Source organism: Pseudorca crassidens, chromosome 3, assembly GCF_039906515.1.
Source record: "Pseudorca crassidens isolate mPseCra1 chromosome 3, mPseCra1.hap1, whole genome shotgun sequence".
Taxonomy (NCBI): Eukaryota; Metazoa; Chordata; class Mammalia; order Artiodactyla; family Delphinidae; genus Pseudorca; species Pseudorca crassidens.
Window position 1 is genome coordinate 42,612,521 of NC_090298.1, and position 22,374 is coordinate 42,634,894.

The 22,374-nt window shown below is 40.3% G+C and overlaps 1 protein-coding gene across 1 annotated transcript in view; it reads right to left on the reverse strand.

Moving 5' to 3' along the window:
• The window catches only part of CDC20B (cell division cycle 20B), a 62,632-nt gene that overhangs the window by 27,730 nt on the left and 12,528 nt on the right, over positions 1 to 22,374 (reverse strand). The window contains exons 3-5 of the mRNA XM_067730070.1: positions 9,621 to 9,840; positions 5,525 to 5,655; positions 1,959 to 2,052 (exon numbers count right to left, since the gene is read on the reverse strand). Of these exons, the coding sequence (XP_067586171.1) occupies positions 1,959 to 2,052; positions 5,525 to 5,655; positions 9,621 to 9,840 (445 nt within the window). The remainder of the gene's footprint in view (positions 1 to 1,958; positions 2,053 to 5,524; positions 5,656 to 9,620; positions 9,841 to 22,374) is intronic.

Below are 22,374 nucleotides of genomic sequence, written 5' to 3' on the forward strand. Positions count from 1 at the left end.
AGATAGAGTGAAAATTGTCATAGTGCATTTGGCAGGTCACAGGTCTTTACCTTAGTGCTATTTCCAGAACACCACACATTTCAGTAAGCTTCACTGAAGCTTTCTTCACTCTGAAAGAGGGAAACCAAAACTACTGTGGGAGGAGCTAAGCAAAGAAAGACAATTCAGGAAGAAGAGCAATCCTTCCAAAACTGTATGTGAAATTTTTTCAGAGAAATAAGAGAAAATAGTATATACATGAAGCATGAACAGGATGCTGGAAAGAGAGAAAGAGAGAAGGAAGGAAGGAAGGAAGGAAGGAAGGAAGGAAGGAAGGAAGGAAGGAAGGAAGGAAGGGAGGGAGGGAGGGAGGGAGGGAGGGAGGGAGGGAGGAAGGGAGGGAGGGAAGGAGGGAGGAAGGGAGGAAGGGAGGGAGGGAGGGAGGGGTACAGGGGAGAGAGAGAGAAAGAGAGAAGGAAGGAAGGAAGGAAGGAAGGAAGGAAGGAAGGGAGGAAGGGAGGGAGGGAGGGAGGGAGGGAGGGAGGAAGGGAGGGAGGAAGGGAGGAAGGGAGGGAAGGAGGGAGGAAGGGGTATAGGGGAGAGAGAGAGAAAGAGAGGCCTGACAGTGTCTAAGAAACTTTAAAATTAAAACTAGGATAGACAAAATAAAAACTTTAATCTCAAGGCTAGTGGACAGAATGAGGTAACCACCTACAAAGTAGAAGAAAAAGTGAGATGAAAAATAGAATAGAAAAAAATAAGAGAACTAATCCAGAAGGACCAACAATTATGGTCAACATTTCAGAAAGAAAGAAAAAAGAAACAAAGGTGAAGAAATTACTAAAGAATATTTCAAGAAACTTTCCAAGAATTAAAAGACATAGGTCTCCAAGACTGAAAAGATCTACCGGTGGGCTTGTCAGTTATAATGAGGTTTTTTTTTTTTTTTATTCTACACGAAGCTTTATCATCATGAAATTTTAAAACACTAATGATAAGAGATTTTTCTATGTGCATTCAGAGAGAAAAAGCAGGTGGCATACAAAGGACAGGAAGTCACAACATCATATAACTTCTCAGCCGCAACAGTGGATGCCAGAAAGCAATAAAGCAATACCTTTATTCACAAAATTCTGAGTGAAACTAGAATCTGTAGCCAGCCAAACTATGAATCAAGTGTAAAAGTAGAGTAAGCACACTTTCAGACCAGCAAACCCAGAAGGAGCACAACATGGCTGCCTGGAAATAGCGGATCTAACATCAGAGAAGAGAAGTCCCAGAATCACAACTGTGGGACTGGCCAAGAGAGCAGCGTGTTCAGCAGGCTCTGGGTAGGAGGCCACCAAGGAAAACAAGAACTGATGTGGGTGGGTACGTGGAAAATGTTATTGATGGCTGTGGAACAAAACATGGGAGCATTTAGGGAAAACAGTCATAATTTCACAGGTATCTAATAAATGAAAATATAAAGCAACTTTTTAAGTCTAGGAAAAAAAGGTTATACTAGAAAAGAGACATAGTTATAGTACACTATTTGGCTTGACAGGAAATAATAGTTTTATAGTAATATGATGTAAACGTTAAATACTAATTTTACTCTTTAAAAGTGTAATATAAATAGACTGAGGGAGGTGAATGAAACAGGAGGAGAGCTAAGTTCTTACTATGCTAGAAAGTTGTGATAAAGTCTAAAATTGTAAAAAAAAAAAAAAAGCAGTTTACAAACATTATTTAGAACATAGATGTAAATAGCAGGGGGTATAGCTGGAAGAGCTAAGGGTGGTTGCCTCTGGGAAATAAGAAGTGTTGGTAGGGATGGTTAAGACAGAGGATCACGAGAATTATCTACATTTTACAATAATGTTGAGTTTGTTCTAATAAATATAAAAATAAAATATTTTAAGATAAGGAAGAAATGAAGGAGGCAGGGAGAGAGGAGGGTAGGAAAGAAGGACAAACAGAAAATCTTTGGCCCATACCTTTCCAAATGCATTGGGATTGCTCGCAGAGCTGCATTTTCCCATTAATCTGCTGAGCCACTTTCTGGGTCGATAATAGCTGGTTTAAGCATTTCTGAAAACAGACACAAAGAGATTACTTATTCAGAAACATACGTGTACATCTCAGATGTGTTGCATGGTATAGAATTAAAGCTGCTAATTCACTACAAAGTTCAAAGTCTACACATTCCCGAAACCAAAACTAGAATAATTGCCATTATTTATTAGCTAACCACTGTGTAATAAACACAGTGCTGAACCTTTTACTGCTATATTATTTCTTATCTCCCCAGCAACTCCAGAGGGAGGGTATCACTCAGCTACAATAAAATCCTCTTTTATTCTTCTGGCCTAAAAATCCTTTTAGCCCACAAACCAACCATATGCCAGTGACATCATCAAAGCCTGCAAGAACTGAAATGTCGTATTTCTAGTACTCTCTGAAATTAAAAGACCTCCTCAAAACAATAAAGTTGAGGGCTTCCCTGGTGGTGCAGTGGTTGAGAGTCCGCCTGCCGATGCAGGGGACACGGGTTTGTGCCCCGGTCCGGGAAGATCCCACATGCCGCAGAGCGGCTGGGCCCGTTAGCCATGGCCGCTGAGCCTGCGCGTCGGAGCCTGTGCTCCGCAATGGGAGAGGCCACAACGGTGAGAGGCTCGCGTACCGCAAAAAAAAACAAAACAAACAAACAAAAATATTTCCATATATATTCCTCAAAAAGTCATCATTAGGGCTTCCCTGGTGGCGCAGTTGTTGAGAGTCCGCCTGCCGATGCAGGGGACACGGGTTCGTGCCCCGGTCCGGGAAGATCCCACGTGCCGCGGAGCAGCTGGGCCCATTAGCCATGGCCGCTGAGCCTGCGCGTCCGGAGCCTGTGCTCCACAACGGGAGAGACCACAACAGTGAGAGGCCCGCGTACCGAAAAAAAAAAAAAAAAAAAAAAAAAAAACAATAAAGTTGAGTATTAGTAAGAATACTTTCCCCAAGAAAGATTTATTTCAAGGGGTGCCTCTCAGCATCCAACCCAGAGATGGTCTCTCAGTCTGTTACTGAGATTTTCTCTGGACCTCAATTTTCCTCATCTGTAATATGTTGGGATTAAACTTATTATCTTAAAGGTCCTTTTCCACTAACACCTTTACCCATGAGAACTGGGACTATCAAGTCAGAGACAGCTTAAGTAAATTGCCTAAATTTCCATGAGCACAAAACTCTGATTGCTATCTCTCTGGGCCAGTATAAAAAGAGCACTCTGATGTTCTTACTTCCAGCTCCAATCAAAAACAGATGGGCAAATTAGTAAAAAGGGAAAGAAAAGTACTTATTCTAGAAATACAATAGTAAAGAGTTAAAACAGAGAAGATTCTCTTTTATCTCTTTCACAACAATACATTTAATCACTGGATCACCATAATTCAGACAGAAGTCTCTCTGCTGAGCATCATTTTGATATTTTGGGTTTCTTCCCAGATATTGTATCACATAATAGGCATTGCCAGTCAATGAATCATGGATTTTTAGGTATTCAAAGTAAAACAATTAATTATAAAGCAGGGCTTCACAACTTCAGAACTATTGGCAGGTAATGCATTATTGTGGTCTACTAGATACCTATCCCTGGTTGTGATAATCAAAAATGTCTTCAGGGCTTCCCTGGTGGCGCAGTGGTTAAGAGTCCGCCTGCTGATGCAGGGGACACGGGTTCGTGCCCCGGTCCGGGAAGATCCCACGTGCCGCGGAGCGGCTGGGCCCGTGAGCCATGGCCGCTGAGCCTGCGTGTCCGGAGCCTGTGCTCCGCAACAGGAGAGGCCACAACAGTGAGAGGCCCACGTACCACAAAAAAAAAAGATGTTTTCAGACTTTGTCAAATGTCCCCTGGGGAGCAAAGTAGCCCCCGTTTGAGAAGCAGTGGTATAAAATAACATTCCTACAATGACCTGATGGTCAATAGCTCAATGTAACTCTTCACAGATTCACTTCTTCAGAATCCCATAGTTACCTCAAAGCTGACCAAGGCATTGCCCAGACAGTGTGCTTCTGCTCAGTATACCCGGGGATACTCTTCCCTAGGTGAGATCCACTTATTATTGGGTTGGCCAAGAAGTTCATTCGGGTTTTCCTGTAAGATCTTATGGAAAAACCCAAACGAACTTTTGGGCCAACCCAATACTTTAATGAGCAACTTGGCATAGAGCCAACTGGATATGAGAATTCTGAAATCTCTAGAGTTAGGCAGGTCTCATTGCGGAAACACCCCCCAGGTGATCTCTAAGGACCACATGAGACACACGTTTACTGTCGAGGTAAAAGACCTCACTTTATATCTGCACCGTTCTTGCTGATGTTTGACTTCCAATTAGTCATGACAACAAATGCTCTACATAAAGTAGTAAAAAGGCTTCCATTATTCCCTGCCCAGGTTCTTCAGTGATGCTGGGATGATGTTCTGGCTGGATAACAATTGCTATAACAATAGCAACTTGCCAACACCATCGTGACCCCACAGACAGAGCCACCAACTTTGCTGCCACGAGTTACCAGACAGCACAAGGGGAAGGAAAAGGGAAGTCGTGATGGCCAGGGCAGTAAAAACTCCAAACAGCACTAGAGGGTGGAAAGGACAGGTGTGTTAATAGCCGGGCCTGGGCATGAGCTCAACAGCACCCATAGTTACCTCAATAGAACCCCTTGGCCATCCACCCACCCCAAACCCTTACCCAACAATAAGCACCCAGCAAAAGACCTGCTCTAATAACATTTGTTTCCAACTGCATATGAGTTCAAATAATTAAAATTTACATTCACAATATTTTATTGTTCCTCCAGCAAGATATATATGCCAAACACAGGAAGCACACACTCAATGAGTAGTAGCTTTGTCTAAATTGAGAATCTATGACATTCCTAGTTCAAAGTTTTCTAAATGAAACATTGATTTCTTCAGAGGCTCTTCATGCGATCTGATAAACCTAAAAACATGCTACTGATATTTAATGTGCACAAAGGATTTAGGGCAGACTCCTATGATCTTAAAACCATAATAAATAAGATACTTAAAAGAATTAAATTAACTTAGTAGAGAAACTAAAAAACAACAAAGACATAAGGGAAATATTTAAAAGACCATCTTATAGACGAAGAGTCAAACTGATCCTGAGACACCCCGAAGGGCAGACCAAGTCACCACATACTTTCCAAATAGTTGGGAAATGATCGTACAAGAGACCTTTGGGCTGAGAGGAAACATACCATAGTACGTATAATTTTATTCTATTTTTAGTCTTTACCTTGTTGATGGTTAGTCTCATTTTCACTTTTTTGACTGATGCTAATTAAACACTTTTTTGTGTATTTGCCAGGTATTCTATTTCTTTTTGGAAATGCCTCTTTTCATGTCCTTCACAGACTCATTTTTTTCTATTAGGAACCCATCATTTTCTTATTGATTTGTCATAGCAGCTAAGCCAGCTCTTACCTCACATTTGGGACTCAGTTGTCTGAGCTTCTCAAGATGTGGGATCTTCAGTTTTCCCTCTTTACCTACCTGGCCTTTTGAGGCAACAGTTTTCCTCTTGCCTCCGTCCAGTGCATGGGGTGCCTTGCAAAAATGGAGAGCAGAGCTATTTGTTTCAAAACTTCCTTTGTTGGGGGTCTTCAGTGGCTCTTTGTAGGATCCTGCCAGAAAAACATTTAGCTTTGAATTTGGTTTTTAAAACAATATAATCTTTTAAACCTTTGGTTGGAGGTCAGCCCTTGGCATGTACCATAGAACAGAATGTGAAGATACAGGCCCTGGTCTCTGCAAAATCCTGGGTGGGGGCGGGTGGAGAGGGCGGCACAGGGCCTATGCAGAGCACTGGGTTCATAAGTGAACACTGGGTAAGAAAGTGCCTCAATGGCTTCCAAAACCAGGAGGAAATGCTAAGATTAAAGACCTGACCCCAATAGCAGCAGCAGCAGAAATGCTTTATGTCTGCCTGGAAAGGACACATTTGCAGATTTGAAGAATGGATACAAACAGTTCAATAGTTTAAAATGATGGAGCGAAGCGTACCTGGTTTGCCCAGGCTGTGATCATCCTGCCAGGAAATCACTATGGGATGCTTGCTTTCCAATCATTGACGTTCACTACATGATCATAAGCAAATCACTTTGCCTCTCCCTCTTCCTATTGCACAAAGACGTAAAGCTAGTTTGAGATGACTTTAGTAAAATACTTCCTAAGTTACAGTCATGGAAGAGTCAATGTTATTTGCATTGTTACTGTCCATTTCTATTCTCTTCCCACAACTGAGAAAGCCCTTTACCATACTTAACTGCACTGAAAACTTTGACAAGTCATCTTCTAAAGCTAAATATCTGCTATATCACTTGTTCATCAGCGGAACCGAGGGACCACTAGATTAAGTAACTTGGCCTTTTGCGATATGACAATCCCTTCTTCATTTGGACAAATGTGTGCTAGATAAACTGTCACTAATATTCCTAGAGCCCAACACTTCAATTTCTGGGCTATCCAAAGTCTAAGAGGAAGGAGGAATCCAAAATCTAATTTCAAGGAGGAAAGAGGGATGAAAACATGAAATGTTCTGCAAAGTTTTATTTTCTTTAAAGGCTTTTTTATTTTAATGTATTTTATTTATTTATTTATTTTTGGCTGTGCTGGGTCTTCGTTGCTGCGTGCGGACTTTCTCTAGTTGTGGCAAGGGGGGGTTACTCTTCGTTGCGATGCACGGACTTCTCATTGCAGTGGCTTCCCTTGCTGTGGAGCATGGGCTCTAGGCACGCGGGCTTCAGTAGTTGCAGCACACAGACTCAGTACTTATGGCTTGTGGGCTCAGTAGTTGTGGAACACAGGCTTAGTTGCCCCGCAGCATGTGGGATCTTCCCGGACCAGGGATTGAACCCGTGTCCCCTGCATTGGCAGGCGGATTCTCAACCACTGTGCCACCAGGGAAGCCCCTTCTGCAACGTTTTAGATCTTACTCTTTGTCTTGCAAAATTATGCATCCTTGTTTTGTCCTATTTGTAGACAAGAGGAGAAGAAGCCGTCTCTCTGAACCTCAAATGAGAAATAAAACGTTACAGTTGGATGCTAGTACTGACAATCACCCCAGTTATCAACAAAGAGGTCAGGTCCACCAGCCTAAGGAATCCAGGACCTCTCAGGCTTTGTTCACAGAGCATGACTGCAAATGAACCTCTCTGCAAACATTCCTTTTAGGATGGGAGGGTCTTCAGTGTTCACCCTTCTGGAACAAAAAGAAAGAAACCCCACCAGCAAAACATTGAGAAACCAATGTTTCTGATTAATATGCAGTATTAACTTAATAGAAAATGAAATATACTTTCTTGTAAAATTATTTTGACTGATAATCTCTCTTAGAATTCTGAATTTCTCATGCAATGCTTTATTTGAAAATAATTAATTAATTAAGGAACTATGAAGGAAAAGGGAGCCCTTAATTTTAGCCAGAAATTCCTTGATACAATTAGCATTAAAATCACCCCTCAATTAAAACATCTTTCAGAAGATAGCCATAAGAATGACCTTTCTTACAACCCTTTATCTCCTACTGTTTCAATCAGCTATTTTCTGTGTTGATACTTACTATTACAGGAAAATTTCATTGGTTTAAAAATGATTTGAGGCCTTTCTCACCTCTGAGATGGCCCACACTCTGTCTGTGGAGTGTGTTTCTCTCTAAATAAATCCACTTCTTACCTATCAAAAAAAAAAAAAAAAATGATTTGAGCTCCCTTTCCATCTGCAGGACTATGTATGGTGCCTCACTGTGTCTAATGTCATTGAGAAAAGAGTGGCAGTAAGTTACCATTTGTCTTAAACATGCTGATAAGACAATGAATTACATTGCCTAGGATTTTAAAAAGGAAGAACAGAAATTAAATCACTAAGTGTCAAGTTTTGCTTCTGAAGGATGGGAATAAAAAAGGTTGTGCTCCTATTGGTGGGAATGTAAATTCATGCAGTCACTATGGAAAACAGTATGGAGGTTCCTCAGAAACGTAAAAATAGAACTATCAGCAATGATCCAGCAATTCCACTTCTGGGTACTTATACAAAGGAAATGAAAATAGGATCTTGAAGAGATATCCACAGTAGCCAAGATATGGAAACAACCTAAGTGTTCATCAACGGATGGACAAAGAAGATGGGGTACATAAACATACAATGAAATATTATTCAGCCATGAGAAAGAAGGAAATCCTGCCATTTTCAACAACATGGATAGACCCTGAAGGCATTATGCTAAGTGAAATAGTCAGACAGAGAAAGACAAATACTGTATGATATCACTTATACCTGGAGTCTAAAAAAGCCGTACTCAGAGAAAGAGAGTAGAATGGTGGTTGCCAGGCGCTAACGGGTGGGGAAAATGGGGAGGTATCAGTCAAAGGGCACAAATTTCCCATTAGAAAATGAATAAACTCTGGGGATCTAATGTATGACATGATGATTATTGTTAACAATACTGTATTATACACTTGAAAACTGTTAAGAGAATAGATCTTAAATGTTCTCACCACAAAAAAAATGGTAATTATGTGACGTGATGGCAATGTTAACTAACTCTATTGTGGTAATCATTTTGCAATACATAAGTGCATTGTGTCATCATGTCATACACCTTAAACCCACACAGTATTATATATGTCAATTATTTCTCAACTGGGACTTCCCTGGTGGTCCAGTGGGTGAGACTCAGCACTCCCAATGCAGGGGGCCCGGGTTTGATCCCTGGTCCGGGAACTAGATCCTGCATGCATGCCACAACTAAGAGTCCACATGCCACAACCCATGCCACAACAAAGACCCAGCACAGCCAAAATAAATAAATCTCAATAAAGCTGGGAAATTTTTTTTAAAGTTGTGCTAATGAGACATATTTTAGAAGGAGAGCTTGTGTTTCAAAGCTTTGACAGGTTAATCCTGGATCCCTGCCCACCAGATCACAGCTTTGCTGCCCATTCCCCATCTCTGTCCCAGGCAGGCATTAGACTGTCCCACTCTCATCTTTCCTTCTCTTTGCTTCCCTCTTCCCTCTTTCCCTCTCTTCTTGTTTCCCTCCACTCCCCTCATCTCTTCTCTTCTTTCTTCTTATTCCTCCTCTCTCTCTCTGTCTCCTCTCTACTCTCCATCTCTCTCCTCTTCCTTCCTTTTCTTTCTCTTCCACTCATCCTCTCCTGTTTTCATCTTTTTCTTCTATTTCATACCTAATTATTTCATTACTAATACATCTTTTTCCTGACTGTTGTAGACAAGGAATCTTACCAGAGTCATCAAAAACTCTATACTTTACAAAACATAAGAGAAACATATTTGTGTGTATACATATGTATACATACACATATTTATACATACATAAAGTCTTTACAAAAGCAATAATCTACCAATGCAAATCTCAGAGACACACTTAAAATACAACATACTTTCTTCTGGTTTTGTTTCAGGCCTCCCCTTCCCCCTGCCCCTGCAAATTTCTTATTCAAAGGGAGAAAAAGAGAAAAGCAGCTGACTAAATGTGACATCAGATATTTCTGTAAGACAAAGAGTCTCTCAGGAATACATCTTTTTTTTAAGATTTCAAAACTGGCCTGTGGCATTTTTATTACCTCACCTGGAATCAAGGTCTCTTTCTCAGGAGTTATCTTCAGCACAGTTTCTGGGAGGTCAGCTGTTGAATGCTCTCCCCCAAAGGAATGGGCTGCCACATCCCTGGTTTGGCTTTGCCGCCATCTTGTGGTAATTGGGCTACTGGCAACAGGAACTTCAGCCGATAGCCTCTTCGCAAAGTTGCTCTTGAAGTTAGAGTATGTTGGATTAACTGCATCAAATACCTATTTAACAACAAACAGATACATGATTTATAGTAGCCTCAATGATACAAAAGTTAAAATTCCTTAAAAGAGAATTATAAACAACTCACCTAGTACATTTTATATATGTATGTGTATATATATATATATATATATATACACCACACTTAGAGCCTCTGCTCAAGGGTCTGGAGACATACCAAAGCAGTTTCAGGAGTAATTATGTTTATGCTTATTACTATTACATACAAATATAAAATATGAAGTTGAATAACACTATATACTGATCATAGAAGATGTTAATATAAAATCATAAATTTTCATAAAAGCATAAAATATCATAAAGTCTGGAAATAAATAGCAATTTTCTAGTCCAATCCCATTTTTCAGACGGGAAAACTGAGGCCTAACTTGCTCAACTTCTGTCCATCCCCTCTGAGAAACACCAAGAGTTTGGTATTTACAGATCCTTTAGTGGTGAGCCATGCCATGTAGTTATGTGAAATTAAAATGCAAATGACAAACTGAAAATGAATTATTTTTTAACAAAATGACAGGCATGTTAGGTTAATATCTTTGTATAAAGGGCTCTTATAGAAATTTAGACAAGTTTATCATCCCAAGAGAAAAGTGAGCATGGGACATAAAAAGACAGTACATTAAAGAGATATATAAATGCCCCAAATATATTCAAGCTCATTAATAATCAAAAATGCAAATTTAAAACAATATTGAGATGTTAGCAATGATTTTTTAAATGACAATTCCCAATGTTGAAGGTTCTAGAAACAAACACTGGCATACAGTGCTGGTGGAATGTCAATTAGTATCTGGAAAGGACAATTTGGCAATGTGTGTCAAAAGCCCTCAAATATGTGCCTAACCTGTACTGACCCAGCAATGTCACCTCTAAGAATTTAAGGAAGAAATCAAAGATTCCAGCATCTATTGATTGCATACCACATACAAACCCATATGTTAATGGTTTTATGCACATTCATATTTAATCCTCTGAAACACTTGGTGAAGCAGGTCTGTTATTTATTCCCATTTTACCAATGAAGAAACTGAGATTTAGAAGTTAAATGAATTGCCTAAGACCACACTAGGAGTAAATGGAGATGCTATACCCTAAACTCATCTGTCTGACTCCACAGTCCATGCTTTCAACTGAGAACGTGAGGGTGTGTACTGAAGTATATATGTAAGGGCAAAAAGATGAGAGGGACTCAGTGTTTACCAGTGGAGAATTGACTAGGTAAACTATGTGGCATCCATAAAAGGGAATACTCTGCAGCCATTAGAAATTAGGGAAATGAAATCAAAACCACAATGAAGCACCACTTCATACCCACTAAGATGGCTATAGTCAATCAGTCGACCTATCTATAACAACTATTGGTGAGGATGTGGAGAAATTAGAACCTCTGTACATTGCTTATGAGAATGCAAAATGGTGCAGCTGCTGTGGAAAAAGTTTGGCAGTTCCTCAAAAATTTAAACCTCGGGCTTCCCTGGTGGCGCAGTGGTTGAGAGTCCGCCTGCCGATGCAGGGGACACGGGTTCGTGCCCCGGTCTGGGAAGATCCCACATGCCGCGGAGCAGCTGGGCCCGTGAGCCATGGCCGCTGAGCCTGCGCGTCCGGAGCCTGTGCTCCGCAACGGGAAAGGCCACAACAGTGAGAGGCCCGCATACCGCAAAAAAAAAAAAAAATTTAAACCTCGAATTACCATATGACCAGCAATTCAACTCTTAGGTATATACCCCAAAGAAATGAAAACAGGTACTCAACTACAGGTACACAGATGTTCACAGCAGCATTATTTATAATAGCCAGAGGTGGAAATGGATAAACAAATTGAGGGGGGAATGTATGTGTGCAATGGAGTATATATATGCCTGTATAACAATATGTATATGAACATTACTCAGCTATAAAAAGGAATGAAGTACTAATAAAATGCTATAATGTGGATAAACCTTGAAAATATTATGAAAAGTGAAAGAAGCAGACACAAAAAAAGTCACATATTGTATGATTCCATGTATATGAAATATCCAGAATAGGTAACTCCATAGAGACAGAACACAGATCAGTAGTTTCCATGGATTGGGGGAAGGAGGAAATGGGGAGAAACTGCCTAATGGGTACGGAGTCTTTTTTTTTTTTTTTTTGAGTCTTCTTTTGGGACGATGAAAATATTTTGGAATGAGATAGAGGTGGTGGTTGTACAACACTGTGAATGTACTAAAGGCCATTGAATTTTTCACTTGAAAATGTTTAATTTTATGTTTAATTTCATGTTTTTTAATTTTTATGATTTCACCTCAATTTAAAAATCTTTAAAGATAGGATTAAATTCAATAAAACACAAAAATGCTTATACTATACTACCAAGTGAAAAATGGACACCATAAAAGAGTATTCCAATGTGGTCTTACTTCCTATCTATAAATGAAAGATAGGAAGGAAATATGCCAGAACATTAAGGCAGCGAATATTGGTTTTGTTTGGGTTTTTTAGTAAGTGTGTGTAAGGTGATCACCTGGTCGTCTGCAGCCACTCCAGCTGGTGGGTGGATATCTCTCCCCTACTGCTGCTCTGTTTTCCTCCAGAAACTGCACCAAAAAGGGCACCTTCTCCAGAAAAAGAGAAGTCAGGAGCCCGAGGCCTTTGCTGTTGTGAACAGTGTTGTCTGGGGTCAATTTTTTTGCCTTTCGATTGTTCTACCCTTGTTCTTGTTTTTGAGTAGGAACAGGAAAAGCTGAAAAGCGGGAAAGATAGAGCCCTGGAAACGTAAATCTGGCATCTCATCCTCAGAAGCCCAGACAAGGGAGCAGCAGGGAAGGAGCTGGCAGAAGTGGGCCTGGAGGGAGAAATGTGGCCCACTCAGACTTTCATCTCCTACTTCTTGGTTTCTCTCAGACAAGGAAACCACAGATCCAGCTCAAAGACTGGAGAGACTCAGCCCCAGTCAGAAGGAGACTGGGTGGTGGGAATCTGTCCCTGATCGGAATGCTCGTGTTTCAGCAAGAAAGATAGTCAGAGGGGTACGTTGTCCCATGTTTTAACAGAAGTTATAAATTGAGACTTTCCCTATCAATTTCCCTACTTTTCAAAGTTTTCAAGTGATTCAAAAATTTTAAAATGCGTGGGATTAAGCAAAGCATGTCTGTGGGCCCCATTCAGGCTGTGGGCTGGGCTAGGTCTGCAACCTCTGCAAACACCAGCGAAGCAGCCCTCACCCTTCTAGGCAGCAAGAAAGGGAGCAGCCACCATATTTGAAGATATATTTAACTTGCAACAAACATGATACTCTTGATCAAGGTTTTCCTGGAGTCCCAAATTTAAATATACATTTAAAAACAAAATAATCCTGAGTTTAAAAGAGGGAAAATAAAGAATTTGATACGTCAGCTAAGAAAAATGATTTAAAAATTTCACACTGAACTGACAATGAGCCATGTTTCTCTGGCTTGTCCACTGTCACTCTCTCCATATGGTTTCCCCACCTGGGATGCTCTTCAGCAGTTCTCTAGCCCACCCTCATGGCTGGCGTCAGCCACCAACTCCTTCAGGAAAGTGTCTCTGACATTCCTTTCCTCCCCATTCTAAACTGGGTTGGGCAGCCTGTGGTGGGCTATATAATTGTGATGGTTAATATTATGCATCAACTTGATTGAGCTAAGAGATGCCCAGATAGCTCATAAAATGTAATTTCTGGATGTGTCTGTGAGGGTGTTTCTGGAAGCATTTGATTCAGTAGACTGAGTAAAGAGATCCACCTTCACAAATATGGGTGGGCACCATCCAAACCACCAGGGCCCCAAATGGAACAAAAAGGCAAAGGAAGGGCAAATTCTCTCCCTTTGTGAACTGAGAAATCCATCTTTTCCTGGCCTCAGACATCAGAGCTCCTGGTCCACAGATCTTCAGACTCCTTAACTTACAACAGCAGTCCCCCAGTTCTCGGGCCTTTGGACTTGGACTGAATCATACCACCAGCTTTCCCGGTTCTCCGGCTTGCAAATGGCAGGGTTGTGTGACTTAGCTTCCATAACCTCATGAGCCTCTTATCTATATGTATATCTATATCTATACCTATATCTCTGTCTATATCTATATATCCTATTCATTCTGTTTCTCTAGAGAAATCCTAATACAATAATGGCCCCGTAAGATATCCATATCCTAATCCCTAGAACCTATGAATGTTACTTTCTATGGCAAAGGGCTTTCGCAGATGTGTTTAAGTTAAGAATCTTGAGATAGGGAGAACATCTTGGATTATCTGGGTAACCCCTAAATGAAATAACATGTCCTTCTAGAAGGAGGCAGAGGGAGATTTGACTACACACAGAGGAGGAGAAGGAAATGTGACCACAGAGACAGAGACTGGGGTAATGCACAACCAAGAAATGCTGGTTCACCAGAAACAGGAAAAGGCAAGGAATGGCTTCTCCCCTAAAGCCTCCCCTGCTGATTTCTTGCCTTATGCCAGGGAAACTGATTTTGGACCTCTAACCTCCATAACTGTAAGAGAATAAATGTGTCCTGTTTTAAGCCTTCACATTTGTGGTAATTTGTTACATCAGTCATTGGACGCTAATACACAGCACTCTTGTGCTTCTATAGCTCACTATGTGTGCTTCCAATAGAGCCTGGTCACATTTTATTAATAATAACAGCATTTATCAAGCACTCAATAAGTGCCAAGCACTGAGATAAATGTATTAGAGGGTTTTTATTTAAACTTCATCACAACCCTATGAGATAGGTACAATTATATCCCCCATTCTCGAGTCGGAAAGTGAAGGTTAATAGGTTTGAACAAGGATAACTTGAGAAAAGATATAGCGCTGATAAGTAGCGGATCCAGGATTCAGACCACTGCACACAATTGTACACAACATTGCCTTTATGAATGGTAGCCCCTGGAGCATGCAGTGCACAACCTCAAAACCAACCAGGGTAACCCAAGGTTTAAACTCACAAAGTGATTCAGTCCCCGTGCTTTTAGCACCTCTGCTCATACTGTAGTCTCAATGTTTGTGTCCCTCCTCCCCCCACAAAAAAATCATGTTGAAATCCTAACCCTTAAAGGTAATGGTGTGAGTAGGTGGGGCCTTTGGGAAGTGATTAGGTCGTGAGGGCAGAGCCCTAATGAATGGGATTAGTGCCCTTATAAAAGAGGCCCCACAGAGCTCTCAAGTCCCTTCTATCATGTGAGGGTACAACAAGAAGTCTGCAGCCCAGAAAACAGCCTTCAACCGACCATGCTGGGACCCTGATCTCAGACTTCTAGCCTCCAGAACTGTGAGAAATAAATTTCTGTTGTTTATAAGCTACCCAGTCTATGGTATTTTGTTACAGCAGCCCACAAAGACTAAGATGGCTTATATTCCACTTTTCTGATTATTATTATGTCCTTCTACTATATTATCAATTCATTAAGACCAGAGACTTCATATTTTCTCTTACTATCCTCAGATTATAAGACATTTAGGGCATCTAGGAGCTCATGAATAAATGAATGAATCTCTTCCCTCAGAGGCAGTGAATCCTAAAAAACCACAAGGGATTTAAGAAAGAATCCAGAGGCAAGGAAATAAGCTATTTTCTTTCTTTCTTTTCCATTAAGAAGAATGATTGTCAAATTGGACAAGACATAATAAACATTTCTGCAGAAACTGGAGAGTGAGTTTTAATTAAGCAATAGATATTCATCTGGGCAATTTAAATAAGTTCAAGTCTCTGGGACCAGATAAATGAAACCTCAGAACACTGACGACACTTCCAGAATGGATACTGATTAGTGATCTATGATGACAAGTGAGAAAATGCTCTCCCCCCCAAATTTAGATAGACAAGTGTTCTCCATGGTTTTCCAATAGGAAGAACAAGTAACTAGAAATAAGTAGCTTTTGTCACCAGTGGCCTGGATCACACGAGTCTTACTGGATCCATGTTGGCCTGAATGAATCCGCCTGTGATGTACAGAAGGGGTTCTGTCCCTGGCCTAATGCTGTTGAGTTTGTTATCAGTAGTTTGAATGGAAATTTATTTATCGAAATGGTTTTTCCTAAGGTGAGAAGAGAGTTAAAATATTAAAGGACAGAGTAGGATTCAGAATAAAGTCTGGGACAAAGACCAAAATCAGCAAAATTCAATTCACTAAGAATATGTGAACATTTTTCCCATTTAGATTTTTTTCACAGCACAGGCCTAACATGGGAAAGAACTGATAAGAAGTGAAAATGATGGGCAGTATTAGACAGCCACATCCAGAATATGAGTCAATAGTATAATGCAATTACTTTTTTTTTTAAGTAGTACAATTCTAGGCCTTGTTAAGAGAAAAACAGTGTCCAGAAGAAAAGCAAGCAAAATCTGATTATCTCTGCACCGGTCAAAACTCATCTGGAGAACCGTGGCCAGTCTCAGAACTGTTCTTTCGGAAGGAGATGGACAAGTCAGGATTCAAAACTTGATTTTATTTGGAGGAAAGAGACTGCAGTGATAGGAGGGCAGGGAACACACAGTAAAAGAGCCACACATGAATGGAGTGAGGGCACCTGGGGTATCTAGTCCAGAGGAAAGGAGACCCAAAAGGAACTGTCTTCTTTAAAGAGAAGCAATTTATGACAAAAAAGCAAAACTTACTTTGTGTTGCTCCCTATGACAAAACTAGGACCAATGCATGGGAAGAGGCAAGTCTGTGTTCAACACAAAGAACGTTCAAAGAGTTAGAACGCAATTGTTCGTAACATTTTGAATATATTGTTCTCAGTCAGCCCCTCCACTAAGGACATATGGTCTGTAATGGCACAGATGAACATTTTTTAATAGTTATGTATTTTAACGTGCATTTTTTAACGTTTAAATTTTTCATTGTTGATAGAAAATTTTCCCTTATAAAAATTAATTTGAGTAAAATAAGTGACTCGATTTGGACAAAAAAAGTTAAGTAACTAACAAATGGTATGCAGACAGGGCAAATCACTGAGGCAGTATGCAAATAACTACAGCTTAGGAAACACTGCTGTAGGTTGTGGTATTTCATCTTCAATGTTTTTAAACTTCTGTTCCAGGATCTATCTCCTGCTGAGGAAATGCCTGTCGCATAGTTTTAAATGACTCAAGTATTTATTAATAGAGAGGAAGAGGGAGATAAGGAAAATAAGACAAAGAAGGGAAAAGGGATGAATGACTTGATACTCCAAGCACATCAGTGTGCCTTGTTTACCTTTAGAGTTCACATCATATTGACACTAAATCGGGAGGAATTCAGGGCACCGGGGCCAAAAAATAAATAGAAAGGAACCTAGAGAGGTTAAAAATAAGGTCAGGAAGTAACAAAATGAAACAACTGGGAAAACAGAAACAAATATATATCTAGTGATAAATAATCTGACACACAAATATTCAGTGGGTGGGAAAAACCTAGACATTCCAAGGAAAGACATGCTGGTGATGCCACGGTCTTTCTAGAACCTTATGAAAGAGACAAAAGTAACAAAGATGGTCCTTAGCTCTCAGGCATATCCCACCAACCGCTCTTCCTTAGCCTCTGAATGTCTGCCCTTCCCACCTGCCCCACCAGCAGCAGCCCAACACGGCAGCATTCTGTCCACAGGACATTTCGAAATCAGGGTCTAAATATTATTTAAAATTGATCGTGAAGAACAAAATATTTACCGTCTCATTTTTTAACTTCCAATGCCCCCTCATCCTAGGGAGCAATACAACCCAAGCAAAAACAATCAAGGTCAGATATCCTTTATTCTGCATTGCCAACACCTGCCACTGGGGGCTCCAGAGTGTCTTTAGCATCTACCCCTTCCTTTCTATCTCCCTCATCAAGGTTGCCTTCGTTAAGTACACTATCATGTCTCAGCTTGACTTGTTGCTCTGCAGGCTCTGACCCCTTCCACATAACTTCAGTACACGTGGCCAAGGTTTTGTTTGTTGTTCTCCATTCCCTCCCCTCTTCAGACCCTTACAGTGATTTCTTATAAAACTAAATGTCGGGACTTCCTTGGCGGTCCAGTGGTTAAGACTTCACCTTCCAGTGCAGGGGGTGCGGGTTCCATTCCTGGTGGGGGAGCTAAGATCCCACATGCCTCTCAAACAAAAAAATCAAAACATAAAACAGAAGCGGTATTGTAACAAATTCAATAAAGACTTTTAAAAAACAATGTACCACATTAAAAAAAAATCTTTAAAAAAAATCTAAATATCTAGTGATGAATAAAACCCCTTCACCAGAGTACTACAGCAATCTCACATATCACATTTTCTTCTAAGTAAACATATTTTGTCTATCACAGAGAAATAGTTTAATGTCATTAAAATAATTTTGGTTATAAAGTTGAAAGTCCTAAACTCTAGTCTTGGTTGTCCCACTTACTAGTTCTGTGATCCTGGGTGAGTTATTAACTTCTTCATATTTCAAAGAATTGTTACATAATGTCTGTAAAGAGCTTTATACTACACTTGATCCCCTGTAATATAAATATATGCATATTTATATACTAAATATTAAAAATAGCTTTCTACAAACATGTTATTTGTTTAGAATCATGGGTAGTACCAAGCTCTTACCAACATGTCATTTCTTTAGCACTTGGTTATTTGCTGCCTTATAATTGTTCCCTTGTTTCATGTGTGTTTTGTCTGCAAGCTTGATTTCATACTTGTGTGAGGCTGCTTCCATAACTTACACTTTATTGTATCTTCTGCAGTGCCTTAGTTGGTTGACTGAGTCCACTGCTTTATCCCATTTTTGACCCAGTAGCTTCCCTTAACCTTGACCTTCTACCTCATCAATGTCTTCCCCTCCTTTAGGAAGCCTTCCTAGAGCTTCTGAAAGAGAACTGGTGGGTTTTCTAACATATGATCCCCTAAGCAGAGTAATTTGCAATGTGGATTTTTTTATAATCTGAGGATGGTCTTAGTATAGACAGAACATGTAAGCAATGATGATGATCCCCAGAAAGCTGAGAGATGATGAAATCAAATATATACAGAGAAAGACTCTAGCAAGGTCCAAAATCTATCTGTGGTCACCACTGTCTAGGGTGGGTGTTCTCCAAACTACTGTCTTAAATGTTTGGTTAATGGGCCTGTATGGATATTTAGATATCATAGATATATATATACACATATGTTTATATTTATATCTCATGCTCCTAAGCCTCAAGAATTATAAAATTAACAAACTGGCTCTGATCTGATTTCGTCCTTGACAAGAGACTTACTTAAGCTTTCCAAGTAGTTTTCATATAGAGTGAATTTTCTGGTCAAACGAACAGGAAACATCAGGTCTGCACAATTGTTTTATTTCTGGTTGTAAAAACTGGCATGCTTATATAGCAATCTCTCATAAGTTCATACAGCATAATATTGGCCTTCTCAAGTCCTTTCAGCTCTGGATCACTCAATGGGAGATTCATAGAAAACAATGGACTAGACGCTAGCATAATGATTTTATCAAAATAATATCACCCTATGGAGTCCTGCCTGGGAGATGGTCAGTCAACATCCCTTCCAGAGTTATCCCTCTGTCTCCTCCCTCAAAGCACAGTTATAATGGAATGAGTTTACATGGTTCAAATTACAACAGGTTCTATGAATCAACTTTTAAAGCTATTTGCTTAAACAGCCTGCGGAGTTAAAGTAGCTAGTGTAGACACAGAGACACGAAACACATCTACTGTGGAAGATAAAGGGAAACCAAAGAAGCTTGTTACTCTGCAAACCAGAAAAAGATTGAGGTCTAATTTCTCAGACTTAAATGTGCATTTGAGTCATGAAGGGATCTTGTAAAAATGCAGATTTTGATTCAAAAAAGGCTGGGATGGGGCCTGAAAGGCTGAGTTTCTAACAAGCACTCAGGCGATGGCAGTGCTGCAGACAAGGACCTGACTTGGAGGAGCAAGGGCAGAGAATTTAAGCTACATAGCAGTGTTCGGAGGTAATATAAACACAGGCACTTTGTCTCTTTCAACAACTCAGCTAGAGAGCACCAAAGTAAAGTTATCACCGTTAAGAAGTGATATAATACATTTTGTATTAGTATTTGTATTTCTAGTTTTTACTAGAAATTAAATTTACAAGAGAATAGTTTTCTTTTGTATCCATTCTTATCAGGTCCCAAGAGTGGGAGTGAAGTGGTTTATGTTCTCTGACAGGTTTATGTGCTTAAGCCGTGGGCTTTGCTCAGCTACCTCCAAATACATACCCCAGGAGCAGGGACCAGAGCAGGGCTGATAGCCTCCTTAGCATGTCCTCTGAAGCTCCAAATACCTAATGATGATGGGAAGGGACTCTCACAGCTTCTCAGATCATTCTGTGTTTTCTAGCACTTTCTGGAAACTTACCACAACACCAACAGTCAGGCCCTAGTGGAACAAAGTACCTTCATTCAAAACCTGCTATGTGTCCTAGAACAAAAAATTTCACAATTTGTATGGAAACACAAAAGACCTGAATAGCCAAAGCAATCTTGAGAAAGAAAAATGGAGCTGGAGGAATCAGGTGCCTGGACTTCAGACTATACTACAAAGCTACAGTAATCAAGACAGTATGGTACTGGCACAAAAACAGAAATATAGATCAATGGAACAGGATAGAAAGCCCAGAGATAAACTCACACACATATGGTCACCTTATATTTGATAAAGGAGGCAAGAATATACAATGGAGAACAGACAGCCTCTTCAATAAGTGGTGCTGGGAAAACTGGACAGCTACATGTAAAAGAGTGAAATTAGAACACTCCCTAACACCATACACAAAAATAAACTCAAAATGGATTAAAGACCTAAATGTAAGGCCAGACACTATAAAACTCTTAGAGGAAAACATAGGCAGAGCACTCCATGACATAAATCACAGCAAGATCATTTCTGACCCACCTCCTAGAGAAATGGAAACAAAAATAAGCAAATGGGACCTAATGAAACTTTAAAGCTTTTGCACAGCAAAGGAAACCATAAACAAGACGAAAAGACAACCCTCAGAATGGGAGAAAATATTTGCAAATGAAGCAACTGACAAAGGATTAATCTCCAGAATATACAAGCAGCTCCTGCAGCTCAATATCAAAAAAACAACCCAATCCAAAAATGGGCAGAAGACCTAAATAGACATTTCTCCAGAGAAGATATACAGATTGCCAACAAACACATGTAAAGATGCTCAACATCACTAATAATTAGAGAACTGCAAATCAAAACTACAACGAGGGGCTTCCCTGGTGGCACAGTGGTTGAGAGTCCGCCTGCCGATGCAGGGGACACAGGTTCGTGCCCCAGTCCGGGAAGTTCCCACATGCCACAGAGTGGCTAGGCCGTGAGCCATGGCCGCTGAGCCTGCGCATCCAGAGCCTGTGCTCTGCAACAGGAGAGGCCACAACAGTGAGAGGCCCACGTACCGAAAAAAAAAAAAAAAAACTACAATGAGGTATCACCTCACACCAGTCAGAATGGCCATCATCGAAAAATCTACAAACAATAAGTGCTGGAGAGGGTGTGGAGAAAAGGGAACCCTCTTGCACTGTTGGTGGGAATGTAAATTGATACAGCCACTGTGGAGAACAGTATGAAGGTTCCTTAAAAAACTAAAAATAGAACTACCATATGACACAGCAACCCCACTACTGAGCATATACCCTGAGAAAACCATAATTCAAAAAGAGTCATGTACCACAATGTTCATTGCAGCTCTATTTACAATAGCCAGGACATGGAAGCAACCTAAGTGTCCATCGACAGATGAATGGATAAAGAAGATGTGGCACATATATACAATGGAATATTACTCAGCCATAAAAAGAAACGAAATTGAGTTATTTGTAGTGAGGTGGATGGACCTAGAGTCTGTCATACAGAGTGAAGTAAGTCAGAAAGAGAAAAACAAATACCGTATGCTAACACATATATATGGAATCTAAAAAAAAAAATGGTTATGAAGAACCTAGGGGCAGGTCAGGAATAAAGATGCAGACTTACTAGAGAATGGACTTGAGGACACGGGGAGGGGGAAGGGTAACCTGGGAAAAAGTGAGAGAGTGGCATGGACATATAAACACTACCAAATGTAAAATCATTAGCTAGTGGGAAGCAGCCTCATAGCACAGGGAGATCAGCTCTGTGCTTTGTGACCACCTAGAGGGGTGGGATGGGGGGGTGGCAGGGAGATGCAGGAGGGAGGAGATATGGTGATATATGTATACGTATAGCTGATTCACTTTGTTATAAAGCAGAAACTAACGCGTCATTGTAAAGCAATTATACTCTAATAAAGATGTTAAAAAAAAAACTTGCTTTGTGCTCTAAACAGGGCATTTTCTAAGGTGGCTAAAGGAACCATGGATTTCAGGATATGCAGCCCTCAATTCCCTTTCCATATCTGCCCCTAAAGTTTTCAACAAAGTTAGGCCTCCTGTAGAAAGTGACAGCCACAGAAAAAAATGAAGATAATAAGCAACTAGGTGATGCACCCAAGTAGGATGGGGGATGGAGTGTTTTTGCCTTTAGTGTAGAAATATC